Below are 22,636 nucleotides of genomic sequence, written 5' to 3' on the forward strand. Positions count from 1 at the left end.
GCAGCCCGCTGGCCCTGCAAAGCTGTCTGTGCGTAAATATTTACATGACTTGCCCCAAACAGCGGTAGAAGCAGTTGTTTTACCAACTATCCTCCCAACTGCTCTTCTTTATTTTACCTCCTAGGCCTAGGAAGATAAAAACTGACTTCCCAGCATGATGCTCTCTTTCTCCTTACCAGCCCCAAACAGGTCAGGCTGGACAGATAAACATTAGCCACTTCTAAATCAGTATAATACCAAAAAAGAACAAAAGCTATGTTGATGTTTGGATGCACCCTAGAAGGCGTTTATCCTTTGCCTCTAGAGTTAGTGATGAAACTGTCACAAACCGACAGTTTCAGTAGGTTCACAACCTGTTTCATACCTGCTTGTTCTCCCCCCAACCTCTCCCCTTCATACGCTGCTCAGAAATGTGCTGTCATTTTTATGAGCTGCACTGTTCTTCAGGGAGAGCTCCTGCCCACTCCATTCCTCTGCCTCCTCCAGCTGGGCCGTTGTTCTCCAAGAAGACCAAGAAGGGTCACTACAACTCTAGAGTTGTGCTAAAATCTCAGCCTAAGTTATCCCTCAGAACTGCTCCGAGCCAGCAGCAGCTCCCCCGGGGCAGAGCAGAATGTTTTCTGCCCTGAGTTGGTTTCGGTTTTTTTTCACTCTCCTGGGCCAAGATGGATTTATTTTTACTCTGTAATGGTTTGCACCAGGACAGCCCATCTTTCCTTCTTTGTTTTCACTCCTTCTGCTCATTTGAGGATAGAGGAAACCAACAGCTCTGTCCCCTGAGCAGGGAATCAGCCAGCAGATAATTATGCCAAAAAATAACAGAGCCTTTTCCACCTTTGCCAGGGCCAGGAATGAGTACTGATTGTCATCCCCAGCTCATCTGTGCAACTAATAGGCCAGCGTGCACATATTAGTGACATCTCTCTGTATTCCCACATTCATAGCTTCTCTCATCTACTGTGTTGCTAATATTTAGGTTTCCTAGTGTTCAGAGATAAGAGTGTGTGTGTTTCTGTGGTTTTCTGTGTATTTCCAGTTGGTATTGCAAACTGTTTAATGATATGGGAAGGGAATGGCTATTCAGGAATTCTGAGCTTGCATAATTCCCAGATTTGTCTAGACAGATACTTTCCATCTGGATGATATGCACAACACTACACTAACATGATATTTCCTGTGTTACCTAATGCTATCCTTTTTATTTATTCATTTATACACTAATTTACAGAATGGGCACAGACCACGAGGCTACATCTGTAAAGGGGAAAAGGATTTGTATCGTTAATCCTCCAGGAGGCAGCTCCTGAATAACTACTGCATATTGTGTAACTCCTGGAGGCATGCTGGTTTCTCCTTCCTTTTGCAAAACATGAGATCTCCACGTGTTGTTTATATCATGGGATGGGAGAAGAAAAATGTTTTCTTGTGAGCTGCCTTGAGTCAAATTCCGTTTAAGCTAGAACAGCTCAACGGTTCACATCAGCATCACCTTGATCCTTCAGTTCACGAAGATCAGAGCATCTCAAAGTGCTGTCTGGCGCCTGCCACCAGTTTCCAGCAGCCGCTGCTTTGGAGCAGGCAGGCGGCACGCTGTACTGGCAGCAGGCATTGCTGGAGCTGGCAAGAGGACCAGGACACCTTCAGCTCTCCTCTTCACTCTTCTCCTGTAGTATGTGGCAGAATGACAAATCCAGACCTTAATCAGAAAGTACATTGAATTAATCAGAACTGCAGTCGCACACATACGCAACTTCAACAAAATTTTGGAAACCAAAATTGGTTTCCTACAAGTTCCACATCTTGTAGGAAGCAGGCTGTCCCACAGTTGTTCTGCAGAGCTATCCTGGAGCAGGACTGAACTTTATGAGCAACGGAGCCCTCCCAGCCCTTTACAGTCTATAGCAAAGGCAGATTGTGCAGTTGCTGACCCACTGTTTGACTTTGGTTAAGCCAAATAGTCCTTCCTCCTGCTGAGGTCACCTCACTGCAGCACATCCCACCACCAAGCACCATTTTTGTGCTGCAGGAAGACCCAAAGGCAGGGCCAGGCTTACAAACAGGTTACACGGAAGTTGTGGGCTGACTTTTTGCTCCAAATACTTACTTCTGAAACACGTCGAGTTCGGTTTGGCACAAATGTAGTTCTCCTAAGGTCTTCCCAGCCAGCCTGGGCCAAAAAGAAGGTGGGAGTGGGTGGACCTTAAGGGACAACACATGGGGAGATCATCTGCAAGAGCTGAATTAAAAGAAATGAGTTGTATAATCCCATGTGTGCGGTAAACAGCACTGTTTACTACTTTCTCTGCAGTAAATCTTGGCAGTAAAGTTACGTTCATCTGCACATCAGCTTTCCATGCGAAGACTGCTGCTTCTATTGCTGGGTTATTTTAAAGCTGTATTTAAGAGTTCTGTTTTAAATGACCACGGATTTCCTTGCTCTAGAACAGCTAACACCTTCCTTTAATTATCTGTTTTTGCTGTGTGCAGAACAAAAGGAACCTCAGAAGTAGTTCAAAGGCTTCTTCTGTCATGTGAATCTGTCTTGGCCAAAATCTCATTCCTTAGTATTAGGTGAGAAATCCTCAAACCAAAACCCCACTACCTGAGTTGTTTTTCCTCTTTTTATTCATCCAACCACATACATACAGCATAGTCTCACATGGTATGATGGATATTGTAATCTGCTGGGTTTGAGCTGGCCATGGCCTGGAGCTGAGAGACGCTGTGCAGCTATAAGATGGGCGGTGATATGAAGAGGAACGCGCTTACTCAAGTAGATTGCTTGTCCAAAGCCAGGATGTGTATGACCTGAGGGTCCTGCAACAGCAGGAACATGGACTGATCACTGCAGCCCCTTCCTGGGCGCGTAAAGGTCTGCGTGGGTTACGTATCTGCAGAACAAACAGTGCCAGACCCACCTTCCTTTACCCAGAATGAACAGTGGACAGAAAGGAAACAAAACTCTATCATATTTGAGGGGTAGAAAAAGCCTGGAAGGGACCAGCCATCATTAGGCAAGTCAAGACGTTTTGGATACATCCATATTTTGGGAGACACTTCTTTTACATGGCCTCTCCAAACTCTATCATCCTTACACATACTAAGTACACCCGAGAATGCTTTTTCCCCTGTTCCTCTGTTTACCCCTCTGTCCTGGCGGCCGGTGAGTATCGTGATGCAAGAAACCAGTGTAAAGGAGGTTGTTGAGCAAGTGAGCTCCACTTCAGATCGACGAGATGGTGAGCAAGGTGAAGCTGTTGCTACTCCAGATGTAGAACCAATACCCAGAACCATCAGGAGACTTGCCTGGTGTCGGGGCAGAGGTCTGCAGCTGCCTTTGGTCCCTCGACACAGGCAAGGGTGAAAGGAGTTCCCTCATTCAGCTGAAACGTGATTTTTTTCTCTGCGCTGGGAAGATATCGATGCCCCATCCAGCTCCTTGGATATCAGCAAGTACCTCCACAGGCAGTGAAGGGAGCAGCATGAGGGTCCAGTTTAAGGAACATCTTTGCAGCACTTCTTTGCCCAGCCCTGCAAGTCTGTTTTTCCAAGCGTTTGAATACAGCCTCTTTTCCCTGCGTTTCGCTTCCTCTGTTGGTGTGCAAACAGCAAGAAACGCCCGTCCCGCTGGGGCTGGGCGCTGCAGTTCCAGCTCAGCTCAGCACTGCTGCGGTGAAGGAGGAAGGGGAAGAGGTGAGCATCGTCTAATGAGTTCTGAGAACTGGGAAAGGAGGCCCCCGGGCCCTTGTGCGAACAAAGCCAAACACATGTAAACAGCCACAAGCTACCACCCTGTACCTCCGTGCCTACCTCCCTCTCATCCAACCACTCCAGCAAAACAGGCATGATTTATCTGCTACTTCAGCATAAACCACAGGCTAAAAGAGGAATTCACACACTTGGAAACTAGAGCAAACCCTGGCTACCACAGCTCTCCAGCTGGCAGGGGTAGCTCATTCCAAACACAGTCAGCCACATGCGCTTGAAGTAAAATTTCCAGCATCTGGATAACATGACACATAGTCCCAGGCGAGGCAAGCACTCCTATGGCTCTGGCTGACTCGTGCAGCTCTGGAGGCTGAAGAGCAGCTTGTTTTGGAAACCCTGAGAAAGCCTGCACGCCTCTGCAGAGAGAAAGAGGGAGAGGTCAGCACTGCACAGCGTCGCTGAGATGTAATGGATTATCAACCCTCACTTTTGTTGTGTCTCTGGCAAAGCACAGGCTGCTCAGTCCTCAATCTTCTGTGTTTTGTGCATCCATGGGGACTGTAAAGCACCGCTCACTTACCCTTTAGCCTTGCTAGCTCAGAGACATTAAGGACTTCATGAGGCAGATCTTCGGCTGACATAAATCACTGTTGCTCCGTGGACTTCTCTGAAATTTCCAACTTGCATCATACTGAGGCCTGGTGTTGCATTTGGATGGGCCTGGAGAAGGCATTCTGATATAGCTGTTAGGTCAGAGCACGGTGCCTACAGAAAACCAGCCAAAGACAGCAGGAAATGGGCTCAAATGAAAACTCTTCAGCAAACCACCTGTGACTATGACTTTCCCAGCTGCTCTTGTAGAGGGAAGAGGCTTAAAATCCCTTTTGGGGCAGGTGATGTGCATGATTCAGGGACATGGCCTAATGACCCTCGTTAGGTCGTTGTCTTGGTTGAAAAACTATTATGCCCTGATAGTGCAGACAAGACTTTCAAGTGCTGGTACACTAAGATGCACAGACGTGGTATTGGTTAGGACTGAATTCTACCTGCATGTAATTTTGTGGATTTATTTCACATATTTCATTTTGTAAAGCTCTTTTCAGTCCTCCCATTTGAACTTCCTGACAGAGCCACTTCATCTGACAATTTTATTTGCATTGAGAGCAAAATGAAATCATACAGAAAAGAAAAAAATAAAATTGTAACACCAGTACCTATTAAACATTGGATTTGTTTGGGGCTTAATCTAGAACACATGACTGCACTCTTGGAATGCTGACAGCAACCTGCAAGCTTCAAGGCATTCTTTCTGTAAGAACTAGCACTTGCTTAAAGAGTAAGGTTGTTCAAAAGCGTGCAGCAGGGAAAACAGAAATAGTTCGTTGGATCTCACTGTGGCAGGGCTTTGTTGTGATCCAGTTCAAGAAAATACTTGAAAATTCTGCATGGAGTCCTGTTGTGCGGATGAGCAATTCAGCCCAGGAAACCTGTCTGTTAGAGGTGACAAGAAGAAGATGGATGTTAAAGATATCCACTTTGCCAGGTTACTGCTGGCGTGACTGATGCGGGATTCCTCTTGCATTTCATCATGCATGAACAAGAAAGATGTTGACTGAGAGACAGAGGCTCAACAAGGATGACAAATATCAGCTTCCCCTCACACTCCCTGTGTATTTTTCCTCACCTTACAACGATGCTTAAGCTGTCTGGGCTCTCCTGAGATGTATGACAGCCTTTATATCTGCAGTAAAACAGAAAGCCCTTTATGGAAGCTTGCAGTAAGCCATGCTGTTACAATAGCAACTTCTCTTCATTTCTTGCCAGAGAGAAACACAAACTGTCCTCCTTTTCACCTGTATTCCCTGAGCATTAGGCCTGCAGCCACACTCAGGTGCTATGCCCTGCAATGCTCACACTGACAGTGTTTCTCACAGGGAGGTTTCCGAAGCTCCCGTACCCCTGTATAATGCCAAGCAGCATGAGGAGCTCTCATCAGATTAGAAACAGGCAGTGGAGCAGTGACTGCTGAAAGAGAAAAGGAAATAAGATGATCAGCCTAAGAAATGAGATAGTTACTACGAGGAAAAAGAAAGAGCATCTTGGGAACAAATGGTAGGGTTCCAGGGAATATCCTCTATACAGCCCCATAAAACAGGGATTCAATAAAAGCCACAGGGCCATGACAGCTTACTGTCAGCCACAAACTCACACTGACTCATGAATAATTTATCCAGTAGGTGATGGGGGAAAATCAGTAATTTCTGGGGGATTTTTGTCTCGGTAAATTACTCACCTTCTGACTACTGCCATTGCAAGCCAGACCACTCAGATTCTAAAGGTAGACATGGGTGGGTTTTTTTGTTGCAAGGCACAGGCCATGCAAGCAGGGACAGGCAACCTGGGACATGTATAGTGATGCTGCCCGGTTATACAGGGATAAGGTTAGCAAGGCCAAGGCGCAGCTGGAGCTGAACTTGGCAAGGGAAGTAAAGACTAACAAGAAGGGCCTCTATAGGTACATCAATCAAAGAGGAAGGTTAGAAGAATGTGCCTGCATTGATGGTTGGGAATGGTGATCACGTATCAACAGACAAGGAGAAGGCTGAGGTACTTAACAACTATTTTTGCCTCAGTCTTCACCGATAACCACTCTCCTCGCCCCTCCTGGGTCATGGGACAGCAAGATGGTGACCAGGGGGATAAACCCCCTCCCACTGTAGAGCACGATCAGGTTTGTGACCACCTGAAGAACCTGAACATATGGGACCGGATGAGATGCATCCCAGAGTCCTGAGGGAATTGGCAGATGTGGTTGCCAAGCCACTCTCCATGATATTTGAAAAGTCATGGCAATCAGAAGGAGTCCCTGGTGACTGGAGAAGGCTAATATTGTGCCCGTTTTTAAAAAGGGCAGAAAAGACGACCCTGTGAGCTACCGACCTGTCAGCCTCGCCTCTGTGCCTGGGAAGATGATGGGACAGATCCTCCTAGAAGCTCTGCTGAAGCACATGGAGGACATGGAGGTGATTAATGGCAGCCAGCACGGCTTCACCAGGGGCAAAGCCTGTAGGACCAACTTAGTGGCTTTCTATGACGGGGTAACCGCAGCAGTGGACACGGGAAAACCTATGGATGTGATCTATCTAGAGTTCTGCAAAGCCTTAGACACGGTCCCCCACATCATCCTCCTCTCTAAACCGGAGAGATATGGATTTGATGGGTGGACAGTATGGTGGATAAGAAACTGGTTGGAGGGTCGCATTCAGAGAGTAGTGGTCGATGGCTCGAAGTCCAGATGGAGATCCGTGACAAGTGGTGTCCCTCAGGGGCCCGTGCCGAGACCAGAGCTGTTTAATATCTTCATCAGTGATATTAGCAGCGAGATCGAGGGCACCCTCAGCAAGTTTGCAGATGACACCAAGCTGAGTGGTGTAGCTGCCACACCAGAAAGAGGGGATATCATCCAGAGGGACCTGGAGAAGTGGGGCTGTGAGGACAGCATGAGGTTCAACAGGACCAAGTGCAAGGTCCTGCACCTGGGTCTGGGCAATCCCTGATTTCAGTACACGATGGGGGATGACGTGATTGAGAGCTGCCCTGCAGAGAAGGACTTGGGGGTGCTGGTCGATGAGAAGCCTGACATGAGCCAGCAGTGTGCGCTTGCCTGAACAAGCTATGGACTTAACGAAATCCCAGAGTGCCAGGTTGGAAGGGACCCTCAGGGATCATCTGGTCCAACTGTTTAGATGACCTCTAATTTATATAAACTGACACTGCTCAAATCTGGTTCTATTAAAACACAGCACTGGGCACACAAATGTTAAAAAAAAAAGGAATCTTAGAATGGTGTGGTTTAGAAGGGACCTCAAAGCTCATCCAGTCCCCCTTGCCATGGGCAGGGACACCTCCCACTATATCATGGGGCTCCAAGCCCCATCCAATCCAGCCTTGAAGACCTTCAGAGCTACCTGGGCCAGGGCCACCCCACCCTCATCGTGAAGGATTTATTTCTTCCTAATGTCCAATCTAAATCTTCCTCCCTCCAATTTAAAGCCATTCCCCCTCAGCCTACCACTCCAGGCCCTTGTTAGCCCCTCCCCAGCTTTCCTAGAGCCCCTTTCAGCACTGGAAGCTGCTCTAAGGTCTCCCTGGAGCCTTCTCTTGTCCAGACTGAACAATCCCAACTCTCCCAGCCTGTCCTCCTAGCAGTGGTGCTTCAGCCCTCGCATCATTTCCATGGTCTCCTGTGGACCCTTTCCAAATGATCCATATCCCTCTTTTGTTGAGGATTCCTGAACTGGACACTGGGCTCCAGGTGGGGTCTCATGAGACTGGAGTAGAGGGGGGAGAATCCCCTCCCCTGACCTGGTTTCAAGTCCTCATAATTGTTTGTCATATAGCGCTTGTGGGGAAAGCTCCAGAAAGGAAACAAAGAAATAGAGGCGAGATATTTATTTTCAACTTACCAGACAATTTTGGTTTGTGCAGCTTGTCACAAGACGAGCATTTTTCTTCACAATTCATGGATCTCTTTAGCCTTAATATAAAATTTTAAGATAATTAAGCATGTTTAAGCTTACTGTGAAAATCTGAAGCCACAGATGGAAACCTGAAAGATAATATTCTGGCGGCACAAAGGGATGCTTTGTCCAGCGCCTTGCATTTGCGGTGAAGGATCCAGCACACATTTGCTGTGAGGAATCCAGGTCAAACCTCGAACCCAATGCCTGCTCTGTGCTTGGTTTTCCAAAGCCCATTGAAAATCGTACATTTTGGTGGCTCCCACACACGCAGACCTTGAGCAGCAGTCAGGCTGTGCTGTAGCACAGGGAAAACTGCTCACAGAGGTGGGCTGCAGCAGCTCGTAGCTGGCTGCTGGAGCGGAGGGACATCCAGCATTCAGCCCCGGTGGCAGGGAAAACCAAGATTCATTACAAAACCAAAGCAAAGGGTCCCGGGAGGCTCCCCACCAGCTCTTCTCAGAGGGAGGGTGCCGCCCGTTCGCTTTAGGACAGGCCGGGCACCAGGCCCCAGCGAGGACACGTTTGGAAGGGCGGGAAGGGGCCGCTGATGCGTCCCCGAGCAGGGGAAGCTTGGAGGGCGCGGGGGCCCCTTCCGCATCGTCCTTCCGGAGGGCGGGAGGCTGTGTCGGGACTCGAACCCGGGTCCTCGCCGCAGAGGCAGCTGAGCCGGGGCGAGACTCCGCGGACGGAGGAGGGGCGGGGGCTTCACCGGGACTCGAGGCCGAGGCCAGGAACCGGAGCCCCCTCGTCTTCTCGGAGAGAGGGAGGCTGTGCAGGACCGGAGCACACGTCCTCGCACCCGGGGTGGGGGAGGCGGCGGCCCCGGGAGTCCAATGGAGGCGGGGGCGGGGGGGGAGGAGTGGGGACGCGAACCAGGTCGGAGCCCCAGGGCCCTCGTGGCGGGGTTGAGGCTGCGCCTGGACGGGAACCGGAACCTTCGTCCTCCTGGAGCGGGGGAAGCCACGTCCAGAATCGAACCCAGCGCCGGACCGCGAAGCCCGGTCCGCGCGGCGGGACTCAAACCCGCGGGGGGCGGGGCGGGGCCCGGCGGGATTCGAACCCGAGCGCGACCGGTGGGGCGGGGCTGGGGCTCGCGGGGGCGGGGCGGGGCGCGGCGGGACTCGAACCCGTGTCCCGGCGGCGGGGCGGGGCGGTGCCGGCCCCCGCCCCGGGCGGTGCCGCTGTGGGTCGGCTGGCGGCGGGAGGGGCCGAGCGGGCGGCGCGGTGGCGGCCGTTGGGTCCGGCGGCGCGCGGGCCATGGCGGGGGCCGCGACCCGGGGCCGCCTCGCGCTGCCGGCGCTGCTGCTGCTGCTGCCGCTGTCGCTGCCCGCGCCCGAGCCCGAGCAGCCGTCCTGCCGCGGCGCCTTCGACCTCTACTTCGTGCTGGACAAGTGAGGCGGCGCGGGGGCGCTTTGTTCGGGCCGAGCGGGCGGGCGCGGGGGGGGGGGGGGGCTGCTGGCCGTGAGGGGCTACCGGCCACCCCGGGCTGCTGGCCACCGCGGGGGAACGGCTGTGAGGGGCGACCGGGCGGTGTGGGCTGCTGGCCCCTGTGGGGTAACGGCCGTGAGGACTGCTGGCCGTGAGGGGCGACTGGCCGCTACGGGCTGCTGGCCACCGCAGGGGAACGACAGCCAGGAGCTGCTGCCCGCCGTGGGCTGTTAGCCACCGCGGGGTAGCGGCTGTGAGGGGCTACCGCCCACTGTGGGCTACTGGCCGTGAGGGACAACTGGCCACTGTGGGACGCTGGCCACCATGGTGGAACGGCTGTCAGGGGCTACCGGCCACTGCGGGATACTGGCCGTGAGGGCTACTGACCGTGACGGGTAACTGGCCACTTCGGGCTGCTGGCTACCGTGGGGTAACGGCCATGAGGGCTACTGGCCACGACTGGCGGCTGGCCGCTGTGAGGTAGCGGCCATGAGGGCTACCGGACGTAAGGGCCTACAGGCCATTGCAGGCTCCCGGCTGCCGCAGGGTAACTGGTCGCTGCAGGCTGTGGGTGGTGAGGGGCGACAGCCACTACTGGCTTCTGGCCGTGACAAGGTACTGGCCACTACGGGGCAATGGCCACTGGGGGCTTCTGGCTGTGAGCAGCTACTAGCCGTGAGGGGCCACTGATCATGAAGGGCTACTGGCTGCTGCTGGCTACTGGCCACCACGGGTAATGGCCGTGATTGGTTACTGGCCACGATGGGCAGCTGGCTGTGAGGGGCCACCGGCCCCACAGGGTAACAGATGTGAGGGGATACCAGCCATTGCAGGCTACCAGCTGTGAGGGGCTACTGGCCATAAGGGGTAATGGCCACTGTGGGCTACTGGCCATGACAGCTACCAGCCGCTGTGGTGTGATGGCCGTGGGGGGCTAGCAGCTGTGAGGGGTAATGGTCACTGGTGGCCACTGGCCATTAGAAGCTACTGGCCCTTGCTAGCTAGTGGCTGTGAGGGGCTGTTGGCCACGAGGGCCTACTGGCTTGTGCTGGCTACTGGCCATGAGAGGCTACTGGTAAAGTGGTGGGGAGGACTTGGGGTTTGGTTCCCAGGGGAGCAGTCACTGGAATGGTCAGAACAGCACTTGGTCCCGTAATGTCCATTTTCCCTCCAAAATTGCCACGAGGCCTCCTGATAAGCCTCTGTTTCCCTTCCAGATCTGGGAGCGTGGCACAGAACTGGCACGAGATATTCGACTTTGTGAAGCAGCTGACGGAAAGGTTTGTGAGGTGAGTAACCCCCATGCCTGAGATGGGTCACAGACATGTTGGGAGTTTGGCTTTTAGCACCCAAATTCCTTGAAAATATTGGTAATTTCCTGTATTTTTTCATGTTTAGCACTCAATAAAAAGTTGGTGATGTGCATCTTCAACTATTCCATCTCTAAAATTGTTGTCAGATGTAATTTGATGATTCTTTAAGCTCCTTCCTTCCCCCATAACCCCCAAGCCTTACTTCTAATGGACTATTCATCAAATCATGGAATGATTTGGGTCAGAAGGAACCTTGAATCGCATCCACAGTTTCAACACCCCTCCTGTGGGCAGACAAATTGACATAAAGCAGGCAATCTGCACACTTCTCTATATATGTCAAAGTATGGCGCAGGTCCAAAGGAAGGGAGCTTCACACTCAAACGTACACGAGGTTGATGCCACGTTAACAATGTATTTGTTTTACATCTATGTAATCAAGTTTGCATCTGGCGAGCACTGCTGTCTGGCAGGCGCTGCTGCCACAGAAATGCCTGCTGTAAATACTGGCTAACTGTGTGTCTGCACGGACAGCCGAGAGTTACTGCGCTGCAGTGTTTGGCTTTGAAGAAACTCCAACTAAATGGAATTAAACAAAGTCAGGTCCTGGAGACATAGATGGTGGGGTGGCATTCGTGAAGGAAAAGGAAGTGCAGAAGACAATTATAATCTTGGCTTGCTAATAAAGGGATACAATGAGTGTTGTGCAATTAAATATTGCTTACGTTCATCTTGTAAAAAGATGTAATTTGATGATTCTTTAAGCTCCCCCCGCCGCCCATAAGCCCCAAGCCTCATTTCTGATGGAATACTCATCAAATCATGGAATGGTTTGGGTCAGAAGGAACCTTAAATCCCATCCACAGTTCCAACCCCTCTCCTGCGGGCAGACATAAGACAATCTTCTGTAAAACAAGTGAGTGACACAAGGTTCTAGAAGTTATTTTGTAAGCTCTAGAATAAAAAGAAGAGCCTGAGGATACTGAAGATACTGAGATACTGAAGCAGCACTTCTGTTCAGTGATCGGTAAAAAAGAACATTTGCCCCCCTGAAAGTCTGATCCAGCCTTTTAGGTGATCTCTAGTTTAAATGAGATGGCCCAGCACCCTGTCGAGCTGAGCCTCAGAAGTGTCCATTGTAGAGTAATCCACCACCTCCCTGGGGAGATGATTCCAAAGCTTAGCTGTTCTCATGGGGAAAAACTTTCTTTTGGAATCTCCCCAGGAGCAACTTGTACCTATTGCCTCTTGTCTTTTCCATGTGACCCCTCATAAAAAGGGAGTCTCCATTCTCTTGGGTAGATATCCTTTATGTACTGGTACATGGTAACAAGATCTCCCGTGAGGTGCCTCAAGGCTCAACAAACCCAGTTCTCTCAGCCTCCCTTCATATGGAAGATTTCCTAGTCCTCTGCCCATCTTGGTGGCCCTTCTCTGGAACCTCTCCAGCCTGTCCACGTCTTTTTTATACAGCAGGGGCCAAAACTGGATGCAAAACTCCAGGTTTCCTTCAGTCCTCACCTGAAGAATTAATTCATGGCACTGCGTCTGCTCTCCAGTTCGACTTGCCTGCAGTGTGCATGTTGGCATTCTCAGCACTGCACGCTAATGATCTCAGCGCCGAAAGGCCTGTGCCTGGCAGGGTTATCAGGTCTAATGGGTGTGTTTGTGCCATCCTCCTCTACCCTCACAGTGTCTGCTGGGAGAGTAGAGCAGAAATGGGAAGTCCTATGAAGAGGACAGTTTTGGGATTGTCCCGAAGACAAGTTACCTAAATCGTAACTTTGAGGTTATTGCGCACAGAGAATTGCATCTTGAGTAGGGAAGTCTCACGTTACTTGGGCTCTGCAGTGATGTAATTACTAGAGACTGGGATTGCACAAATGTCATTTTTGTTTGGCAACTGCTTGTGGTGACTAAGAAACTTGGGAAACTGGAGGATAAAAATGACACTGATGAAGCATGAATAAGTGAATGAAATGCTGTGCATCTGTACATTTCTCTTCATTTGTCTAAAATGTTTTTTTTTTCCTCTTTCCCTTTTTTAAAAGCCCCAAGATGAGATTATCGTTTATTGTGTTTTCCACCCAGGCACATGTCATTATGCCATTAACTGGAGACAGGTTAGTGCACTGCTTTTTTTTAATTCTCCCTCTTCCACCTCCCTCCAAGGGCTGTTATTAAATCAGATACTGAACAAGAACTGATACCATTAAGTGGTGGCTAGTTGTGAAACCTCTCTGAGAGCTGGATTCAACTTTGTGAACACATCAACAGATAGCCTAGGAAAAATGGAAGAAGAGCAGTAGGAAATAAATTCTTGATGAGAACTCTGCCACTGCTTTGCAGAACAACTACAAGTAATGTTTTCATCTCTGCATGATGCTGCATCTTCCTTGGCGCAGCAAGAGAAATTATTTTTGTTTTTACTTTTGTAAAGTAATGTCTGTAGATAAGTCTAGTATTTTTTCATGTCTCGGTAAAGCATACAGTGGAAACCATTGTTTCTCGTAATCTCATACAAGGTAGGTATTTCATTTTGAATTTTCAGATCACGACTTCAGAGTTGGTTTTAGGCAGTGGGGTTGGTACCACATGAAAGGTGCAAGACCTCTTGGGCACTGAGATGATGTACAGATATGCCTGAACTCTTCCTTTCAGTTGATGCTTCCAAAGGCACTGAAATTCAAGGCTGCTTACTCTGATTTCTAAAGAAAGTAAGGATTAGCAGCTGGGATAGGCAAGGATAGGTGAGAGGAGACAGGAGAAAACCAGGTAGAGAAGACGTAGTTGTAAAATGAACTTCTAAAATCACAGGAGCTGGGAAATTACATTGGGGAATCAGTGCTTTCAGCAGAGGATGGTTGCACTGTTGTCACAGTCCTCCAGTGTCCTTTCAGCTTAGATAGAAACAACACCACCACTTCTCTCGCTCCCTTCTGTCCTGAAGCTAACTGCACTGCACAAGTTTTAGGATGTTGAACATGTGGAGAAGCCATCTAGGAATCATTGTAACGAGTTGTGGCATGGTGGAAGTGTGTTGGCCCTTCCTTTTTGCTCCCTTCAGTAGAGTAAATACAAAACATGCTCTGCCGTATGCCCTTTTTTTGTGGGGGGTTTATTGGTTTTAAATGTTACCTAACTGCTGGTACAAAACTTAGTGTTAAGAGACATGCCATTGGTAACTGATAGATGTGTCACGCTACAGAAATGTAAGCTGACATCCTAGAAACAAGATGTCTAAAGACCCGATTCTAAGCCACTCTTTAGTGGCTTTAGCATTTTAAAAAGTGGTCTGACCTGAGAATGGCCGAGTTCTCACTTCCCCCCACCCGGGCTTGGATACTGGATCTGCTCTCTGCAGAGAGAGACAAGGTTATAAACCTTTCTACCAGATGGCTTGAGAAGGGTCAGGAGAGGACACTTAGGCCTATTCTGAGGGCTGGTGAAGTCAATGAGATCTTTTCTCTTGATTTCAATGGGCCCTTATCCCTTATTCCTTATCAAGCACGGAGAGTTGGCACTGATAGCACACAGAGACCGCTTGGACTGCTTGGGCAGAACTCTGGAACTGCGCCACAGAAACATAAGTGCCTTTTTCATTGCATGTCTGTGGCACGTTTTAAGCCATGGAAAGAGCCATGTTTTTCTCGGAAGCCTTGTTTAGAGCATTGAAAGAACATTCTTGAGTTCTCTACTGAGTTCCTTTGTGGAACTTCTTGTTAATGCATGGCTTGCTGATGCTTCTGTGAGTGTGGTGGGGGAAAGGAAATTACTGCCCTTATTGTTTATGAGGAATTATAAGGAGAATGGAGAAGACAACATTAGTAACTGTGACCATATGTACGTAGGTAAGAATGCAAGGATACAATTGGAACAGCTGTCTTTTTAAATATTAAAGCAGTCAACAGAGGAAAATGACTTTGAATGTCTAACTCCCATTGTTCCAAACAGCAGATGAGGATGGGATGCTAAGTACAGTGCAGTTTTGGGGATGTGTGTGTGTGTGATTATGGGATGCTATGGCCTTGGTTTTTTATGTGCATATTGGACTTGCAGGGGTATTTTTCCCCTTGCTTGCCTGCTAATTTGCAAATGTTAGGAAACAACAATTCATTCCCAACAGTTAGTTCAAAGTAGGGAGGTCTTTTTGTTTTGAAAGCTTTAGGCTTCTAATAGTTTGCACAAAGTTCGTGCTGTTTTTTACTGTGTAATAAAGCCGTGGATACAAAGAAACCCACACTATAGTGCTGAAGCCCCAAGATTACCAAGTATATTGTGACCATGAACAGTGCTATGCAAATAACTCTGGAAACATAAGTCGCTATTAACTGTGCTACACACAATGCTATAATAAATACATAGAATAAAAATAAAACCCAGATGGAAATGACTCCTCAAAATGGTTATATCCCATTTTAGAGCACGTTTCGCATGTGAAGTTTAGCTGGAAGCTGTATGCCTAGTTGTAAACAAAGATTTGTGCATTTATGTTTGGAGCTCAGTTTTGCTACTAGTTTTGAAAAGCAAGTTACTTGGAAAATGGTTACACTTACAAATATCATCCACGTGGCACCATGTCCTCTGTGCATTCTTTTGGCCAACTGTCTGCTGGCCAGCAGGATTTCAGGTAGCTGCAGACCTGCTTCTGCCGGACTCGAGTGACGTCTGTGGCCAGGACTCACCCTGCTGACTCTCTGTGGGTGAAATTCCTATTGGAGCTAAAGAAAGATTATATTAGTGAAAGTGGAAAATAGGACACTCAGGTACTCAGTACATGACCAACCGTACCTTACTGTGCTTGCCCACAGTCTTGTGGAGCACTGACTGTGGCTTTATTGCACAGAAACATTTATGGATTTAGAGCCTCAGTCTTAGGAAGTAGCCCTATACTTTGGGTCAAGAAGCTTGCCAAAACAGAGCCATCTGTAGAAAGTATGTTCTGCAGAGCGTATAAAGTACAGCAAAACCGGTCACTTACGAGTTTTCCATCTGGAGCCCATGCAGGATGACTAAAGTTTGGAGCAGAATGATTGTTATAAACTTACTGAGCCCTCTGTAGTATCTGAGAGGTGTAGAAAGGTGGAACCTCCTCCAGGTCATCCATCTAGGGGGGCTGATGTGCAGGGTTTACTTTTGCCAGCATCACAGCTCTGTTATGAATGTCGCCATCCCTCTTTTTGACAGAGAACACTTCTTTCCCCGCTTTGTTTCACTAACAAGTTGTGTATTTTCCTGCTATTATACTTCTTTCTTAGCAGAAAAAAACAAAGTACCTGTTTTGTTTGCCTTTATTTGTTAGATTTGTTTATTTGTGCCTCGCAGGCACACAGCCTCATTCCTAACAATGAATATATGCTCATTGGAAATCATAATTTCCCTGCCTGTGCTCATACTCTCAACACACTGAAAAATGGTTCAAGATTCCAGCACTTCAATAAGTAGAATGCATGACAGAAAAGAAATATAAGACACTGTCCCCCATCCAGAAGAGCTAAGAACACCACAATGTAGAACCGCAGAGGTGTTGGTAGAGGCTCAGCATTTCACGCCAGGCCAGCCCCACGCCCCCCTGAATCCATGCGGCCTGAGGTTTAAGTGGCAATTTCAGCTGGTTCTACCCTCCCCAACATTAATGTACATGCAAAAAATGTTATCCTTAAGCATAGCAGTCCTCAAGCGTGCTAGCAAGTATAGGGCTTTCTTTTACTCTTTGAAGTTGCATTTATTTCCTTTAAGGCAAATGATCCTACCTTTTTGTTAAGTGTTCTTACTCTCAAGGGTAGTGCCACATCTCTGAGAAACTGGGGTGGCTTTTGCTGGTTGGTAACTTCATCGCTGGTCCTCTTAAATGGGAGTGTGATCCATATCCTGTTGCAGCAAAAGGACTTGTCTTCCTCTGCCTGTGAGTGCTGGCTGTGGCCACATCTACGCAAGGAAACAAGGCAATGCTGTAACAAAATCAGTAGTCTGACCACTTGGCTGCTGAAAACACTATTCTTAGTGCTGTGATAATTAAAGTTGCTTAGAGCAAGAGATAATCCTAAACGGTGATGGAAACTGTACCTGTTGAGTTGCCAAAAAAAAACCTTGCAGGTTTCTGCAACAGAGCTTATGCAGAGAAACCTCTCCTGTAGGTGGGGGGTAGTTGTCTTGGCATAATTCGAACTCAGAAAGGGAAACAGTTACATTTAGGCCTGAAAGTAGAGCTGAACTGTGAAACACGCTTCAGAAAGGAGAGGCTGCTGCATTTTAATTTATGTTAAACTGGTTTTTTTTCCCAGTCATTTGCAAAGCTGGGCTGCTCTGTAATCTCTTCACTAAATGCTCTGTTTTCAATTCCAAGTTTAGTTCTACAGTCCTTGCCTTGGGGAGGCACTGAAGGTAAAAGCTCAGTGTAGACTTTGGCCCTTGCATGGAGCAATATTTGCAGATAGGCCTGTATGTGTCGCGGCAGCATTGGCACAGCCTCCTCTCACACCAAACAACTCCTCTGCAGCTGAGGCATCTAATGTCTGATTTAGAGCACAGCAGAATTCCCCAGCGAGGGAAGAGCAGCGGGTGTTTCTGAATTTCCTACCAGAGCCTCTCCTGACCTTAGCCAGGCTGAGGGATTGCGTCTGCAGCCCCTGTTTGTGGAGCACCTCAAAAGCACCCACACAGCAAAATGACAGAGAGCTGGAATCCATGGTCGTGTTTGGCTGCTGCTGGAAGAATTATCTGAAGTCATTAGAAAGCTTAAAAGACAGAACAGACAGGGCAGCTCTTTAAAAAACAGAGATGTGATGCAGTGCATATGCTGAATGGGGAAGAGATATTAAATATGAACTCATTCAGCCCAAACACAGACTGCACATTCCACCTCCCTCCCTTGTCTGCCTTAAACCACAAATTCAGCCAGTGGCCTCTCAGGTGTTAACCGTGCTGTGATTGCGTACAGACACCCAGGCTAAGTTCATGGCGCTGTTATTTCAGCACAGATAAGTTTTAAACCCAGACCTTCTCTGTTGATTTCTATGGCTACAAAAAATTAGTACGGAAACCAGAGAAAAGAGTTTTGAGAGCATTGAAGGCTGGGAATGAGTGCTTCAGAGTGCCACGGTTGGCGGATTGAAGGGAGTCCTATTATCAGAATGATAATGGGTGCACAGCTGGGTGCGAGTTGTACCGTGATTGAACTCACCTCTCATACTGTCTGGTGAAGCTCATTGCCAGGGCTCCAAGTCCTATACCTGCATTGGCCTTGTGACATCCTTACCAGGTCTCGCTCGGATCTTATCAACATGGAACACAGGTGCAGCTGGTTCACATCTGGCTGGTGTATCCAGTTCAGATATGCCCCCAAGGAAAGACATGGTGACTGATTAAATTCAGCTAAAAAAGCTCATGCTGCCAAAGGTTTTCCTGGAAGCTCTTGTAGGCAGAGGCCTGGAAGCACCAGAGATTCTTGTGTCACTGGGTCACAAGGCATTTTAGATAAATAAAACTGAACTGATCGTACAAAAGCTATTTTTGTAAAATGAAATCTGTTTCAGAAAACTGGGACTTCAGTTGCCACTTGTTTCTTGGCAGCGGAACCCTAACGCCTGTGATGTGCTGCCACTCATGGCTGGCAAGCACAAAGTATGTGGTTTATAATCTGCGTTCATACATAATCAGTTTCAAGTTGTTTCTATAGATGCTGAATGTAAAATATTTGGATTAAACAGATTGTATTATCTTACATAACTTGTTCTCCCATATATTCAATGCCACATTTCTCTCTGTTTTTTTAAACCCTCACCGATTGTATTGGTGAACACTGTGACTGGGAGCTTATTACAGCTATGGAACAGAGCTTCTAAACATAGAGGAAGCCCATCAGCGGAACAAATGACTAGTGGGTGGCAGTCAGGCAGAGTGGCATATGCATTCTTTCTCATTTTGTTTGCCCTAAGGAAAGCTTTCACGCATCCTGCGATGTATTTTCCTTCCATCTCCTCACCCCTGCTGCTTCACTCTTTGTCACCTACATTCGTTACAGTGTTCTAAATATTCTGGCCCAAATTTTGTCCCTACTTAGTTTTCACCTTCCTTGCACAACTTTCCATGGGCTTCACTGGAATATTACTTGCGTAAGAATTAAGAACTTCCAGATTTAATTCTTTCAGTATAGTCTCTCCTCCTTTCTTTCCCTGTCTGTTCTGGTCTTACTGACAATAATTCCTTTCATGCTTATCCAGTCTCACCATCATAGTTCACTGAGCATCTCACAGTCAAAGATGGATTTATTTAAAAGCCCACGAGAAATCATGGCACAACCTTAACATCCTCTTACATGTACGTGAGCTGTGACCTCTGTAGGTGTGATGTCTTGTCAAAGGTCACACAGAAAGGTACTGACAGCCAAAAGTTTAAAACCCTCTCCTCAGTCCTAGTCCCTTTCCTTGGATATAAGAGGCGTCTTGCAAATGCTGCATTTGCCTATTGATACTTATTTTTTAAGGGAGAAGATTTTAATCGTTGCAATTCTGTCCTCCCCGAGTAAGTACCTTCATACCAAGCTGGAAGATTTCTCTAGAAATAGAACTGCTGTTTTAGGGGATTTCTTTGTTAATTGCAGCGTGATCGGAAGTGAAACTGGTTTAATTGAGCAAAGCAGACTTAATACAATAGAATTTGCACTGGCTATTTAATGCTGAGGGGATTTGCCGCTTCTTTGCAGTATCTGCTCTGTCTGAAACATTTAACTTGATTCCAGCTCTTTGACTCACTGAGACATATTGTGTTATTTAGGTCTAAAATATCCTGTTACCACAGTGCCGCTTCCGTTGTGAATACAAAATCTGCCTCCACATGGCATCTCAGCTAAATGCTATATTTTACAGATTTTAATTTCACATCTCCTTTATGAGAAATACTAATTTTCCATCAATAAACTAACCCCTTTCTCCACTTCAGTTCACGCTAACAGCCTTTTACCTTTTTGTTTTCAGAGGGAAAATCGGGAAAGGCCTCAAGGATTTGGAGGAGGTAGAACCAGCAGGTGACACATACATCCATGAAGGATTAAAACAGGTAGGTTTTACTCCTCCTCTTGTAACCAAAATATCCTCTGTTCTCACTCTCCGGATGACAAAATCAACAACCTGAAACATACACGGATTGATTGTATGTCTCAGTCTGTGACACTCGAATCTTTTTGTTTCCTAAGTGGTCCAAGATTGCCCAGACACTGTGCAAATCTTGTGCAGAAGATTAGCCATCACAGAACACTGCCGTATGGAATTTCTTTGACTTGATCCTTCACAACAGAGAGTGGTTCTTTGTCATGAATTTAGCAGCTAACACAGCATACCAATTACATGGTAAATAGTCACACGCAGCCTTGTAGGGTGGTGAGTCTAACAGTGCCTACTAGAGCACATGCTTATTATGGAGAGCACCGCACAGATCAGCATTGTCAACACAAATAGCGTTAATGCTGCACTGCCTTAATTATGGACTTCCCAACTGCCTATATTTCCTTCAGACATACGGTTAAAGTATACTTTGTCATTCTGCTGAGAGATTAAAGCCCTGAAGCTAAAGGATCAGGTGCAGATCTGAGCTTTCACTGTGACGGACAGAAACTCAGTTTCTTCCTTTATGCCTGTGGAGCCAAGTTTGTAATTGCAATCTGTGGGCTGAAAAGCAAGGCAAACAGGAATTTGTTGCTGTTTAAAAAAATATTTAGTTTTAAGCCATTCTTTTTATATCTTGGAACCTGCTTACTGGCATTTGAAATCTAGGGGGTAGCAAAGGAAACCTTATGGTAGATCTAAAGAGAAGTGAGCTTTGCAACTCAGAGAGTATCTGTCCTGAAAGAATAGAGTGTTTCCAAGAGCCGATGAGTTGGAGACCCCATCTCCTTAGAGAGGGGCTCACTGGTGACTGGAAGGTACCAATGAACGATTTCCTTGTTAGTAGTGAGTTAAAGGGAGGCAGAGGTTGCATTTGAAGATGAGGCCAAGTGTTGTTTCAGACACTGTATTCAGCTAGAAGATGCCTCTTGGTTAAAAGTTCAGGTGTAATTTTACGCTAGATAAATATTTTTGTTTTCAGGCCAATCTGCAAATTGCAAATCAAGGAACCTCAAGGTCTAGTATCATCATTGCTTTGACAGATGGCAAGCTAGATGGTCGGATTCCCTTGTATGCAGAGAAAGAGGTAAGCACTAGGTGCAAATGCACATTATGTTCTGAAGAGTTTGGGTGTTGCTTGTTGAATGAAAACATTGCTTATTCCTCTGTTCTATTCTGGGGCAGGCAAATAAATCCAGAGAGCTGGGAGCTAGAGTTTACTGTGTTGGCGTCTTGGATTTTGTACAAGAACAGGTAAGGTTACTATTTCAGATTACTAGGCAGTACCTTATCACTGGCTTTTATACAGTCAATGTCAAGTAAAGTTAATTTCTATATTATTTACATTAGGCAGTATAACATCTTCTCTGGCTCAGGATGTGTACACAGACAGAAATAGGATGTGTGGGTGTTGCTTTCATTGCCGAGAAGACCTGTTGGAAGTACCCTCGCTAACTGGCAGCTGCCAGGAGGGAAGAATGCCAGCAAATCCCCTTTCATTAAGATGGCAGCCAGATTGGGCTGCAGGTTGCAGGAGCAGAGTAGTTATGGTTAAGCTTCAAGCAGTGTCTATAATGGCCCTGAAATAAGAAAAAGAAAGAAGAATCCATGCCCTTCGTTGACTGAAAGCTCTTACAGGGTTGCTATGTCCTAATGAAGGCTGTAGCTACTCTTGTACTGTGAAAGTGACTTAAATGGAGAAGTACACCAAAGACTCTGTTACAGGAGGCATGTAGAAAGGCCGTTTTAATGGAAGGCAGAGGAAACAGGGAAGATAATTCTGGGAAGAGTTAAGAAATCACTGCCAAGACACAGGCCCTGAAAGGTTTCTTTAGTGCGGTGATTTGACACTATAGGCACTATTCCATTTTGTTCACTGCAGTAGGTTTCAGTAACACAGAATCACTAGTTGGAAAAGACCCACAGGATTATTGAGTCCAACCGTTCCCATCAACCACTAAACCACGCCCTTCAGCACCTCATCCACCCGTCTTTTAAATACCTCCAGGGATGAGGACTCAACCACCTCCCTGGGCAGCCTGTTCCAGTGCCCAATAACCCTTTCCGTGAAAATTTTTTTGCTTGAGGCCATTTCCTCTCATCCTGTCCCCTGTCACTTGGGAGAAGAGGCCAGTACCCTCCTCTCTACAACCTCCTTTCAGGTAGTTGTAGAGAGCAATGAGGTCTCCCCTCAGCCTTCTCTTCTCAAGGCTAAACAACCCTGCTGCTCCTTGCAAGACTTGTTCTCCAAAACCTCCCATTTAGAAAAGTCATACCTATCTATGAAGAAACTCAATGTTTTCCTTCTCTCTGCAGAGTTTATGGGAGTTGTTTTTAGACATCCGTTTACATTTGAAGGGTGAAAAACAGTGTGACAGATTTAGTTTGCCAAATGATTCATGTGTTTGCACGTGTTTTCTCTCCAAAGCTTGAAAGAATTGCTGACACGAAAGAGCAAGTCTTCCCCGTCACTGGAGGATTCCAAGCGCTTAAGGGGATCATCAATTCTGTGAGTATCAGGCAACAAACTTAACATTTCCTCAAGATTATAGCATACTCTCCT

At 47.4% G+C, this 22,636-nt stretch overlaps 1 protein-coding gene and 2 long non-coding RNA genes across 3 annotated transcripts in view; 1 reads left to right on the plus strand and 2 right to left on the minus strand.

The window, feature by feature from the left end:
- Positions 1-597: 597 nt before the first annotated feature.
- Positions 598-4,457, minus strand: LOC138719678 (uncharacterized). The gene is made up of 3 exons (XR_011337263.1): positions 3,145-4,457; positions 2,105-2,236; positions 598-1,696 (listed from the first exon to the last, which is right to left on the minus strand). It is a non-coding gene; the product is annotated as an uncharacterized lncRNA (long non-coding RNA).
- Positions 4,458-9,470: 5,013 nt separating this feature from the next.
- ANTXR2 (ANTXR cell adhesion molecule 2) overlaps positions 9,471-22,636 on the plus strand; it is a 104,405-nt gene continuing 91,239 nt past the window's right edge. Inside the window, exons 1-7 of the mRNA XM_069854982.1 lie at positions 9,471-9,622; positions 10,877-10,948; positions 13,024-13,095; positions 19,948-20,029; positions 21,056-21,160; positions 21,259-21,327; positions 22,502-22,582. Of these exons, the coding sequence (XP_069711083.1) occupies positions 9,489-9,622; positions 10,877-10,948; positions 13,024-13,095; positions 19,948-20,029; positions 21,056-21,160; positions 21,259-21,327; positions 22,502-22,582 (615 nt within the window). The 5' untranslated portion in view covers positions 9,471-9,488. The remainder of the gene's footprint in view (positions 9,623-10,876; positions 10,949-13,023; positions 13,096-19,947; positions 20,030-21,055; positions 21,161-21,258; positions 21,328-22,501; positions 22,583-22,636) is intronic.
- LOC138719681 (uncharacterized) lies at positions 12,232-15,833 on the minus strand. Its single transcript, XR_011337265.1, has 3 exons — positions 15,529-15,833; positions 13,183-13,254; positions 12,232-12,905 (listed from the first exon to the last, which is right to left on the minus strand). It is a non-coding gene; the product is annotated as an uncharacterized lncRNA (long non-coding RNA).

Source organism: Phaenicophaeus curvirostris, chromosome 4 (assembly GCF_032191515.1).
Source record: "Phaenicophaeus curvirostris isolate KB17595 chromosome 4, BPBGC_Pcur_1.0, whole genome shotgun sequence".
Lineage (NCBI taxonomy): Eukaryota > Metazoa > Chordata > Aves > Cuculiformes > Cuculidae > Phaenicophaeus > Phaenicophaeus curvirostris.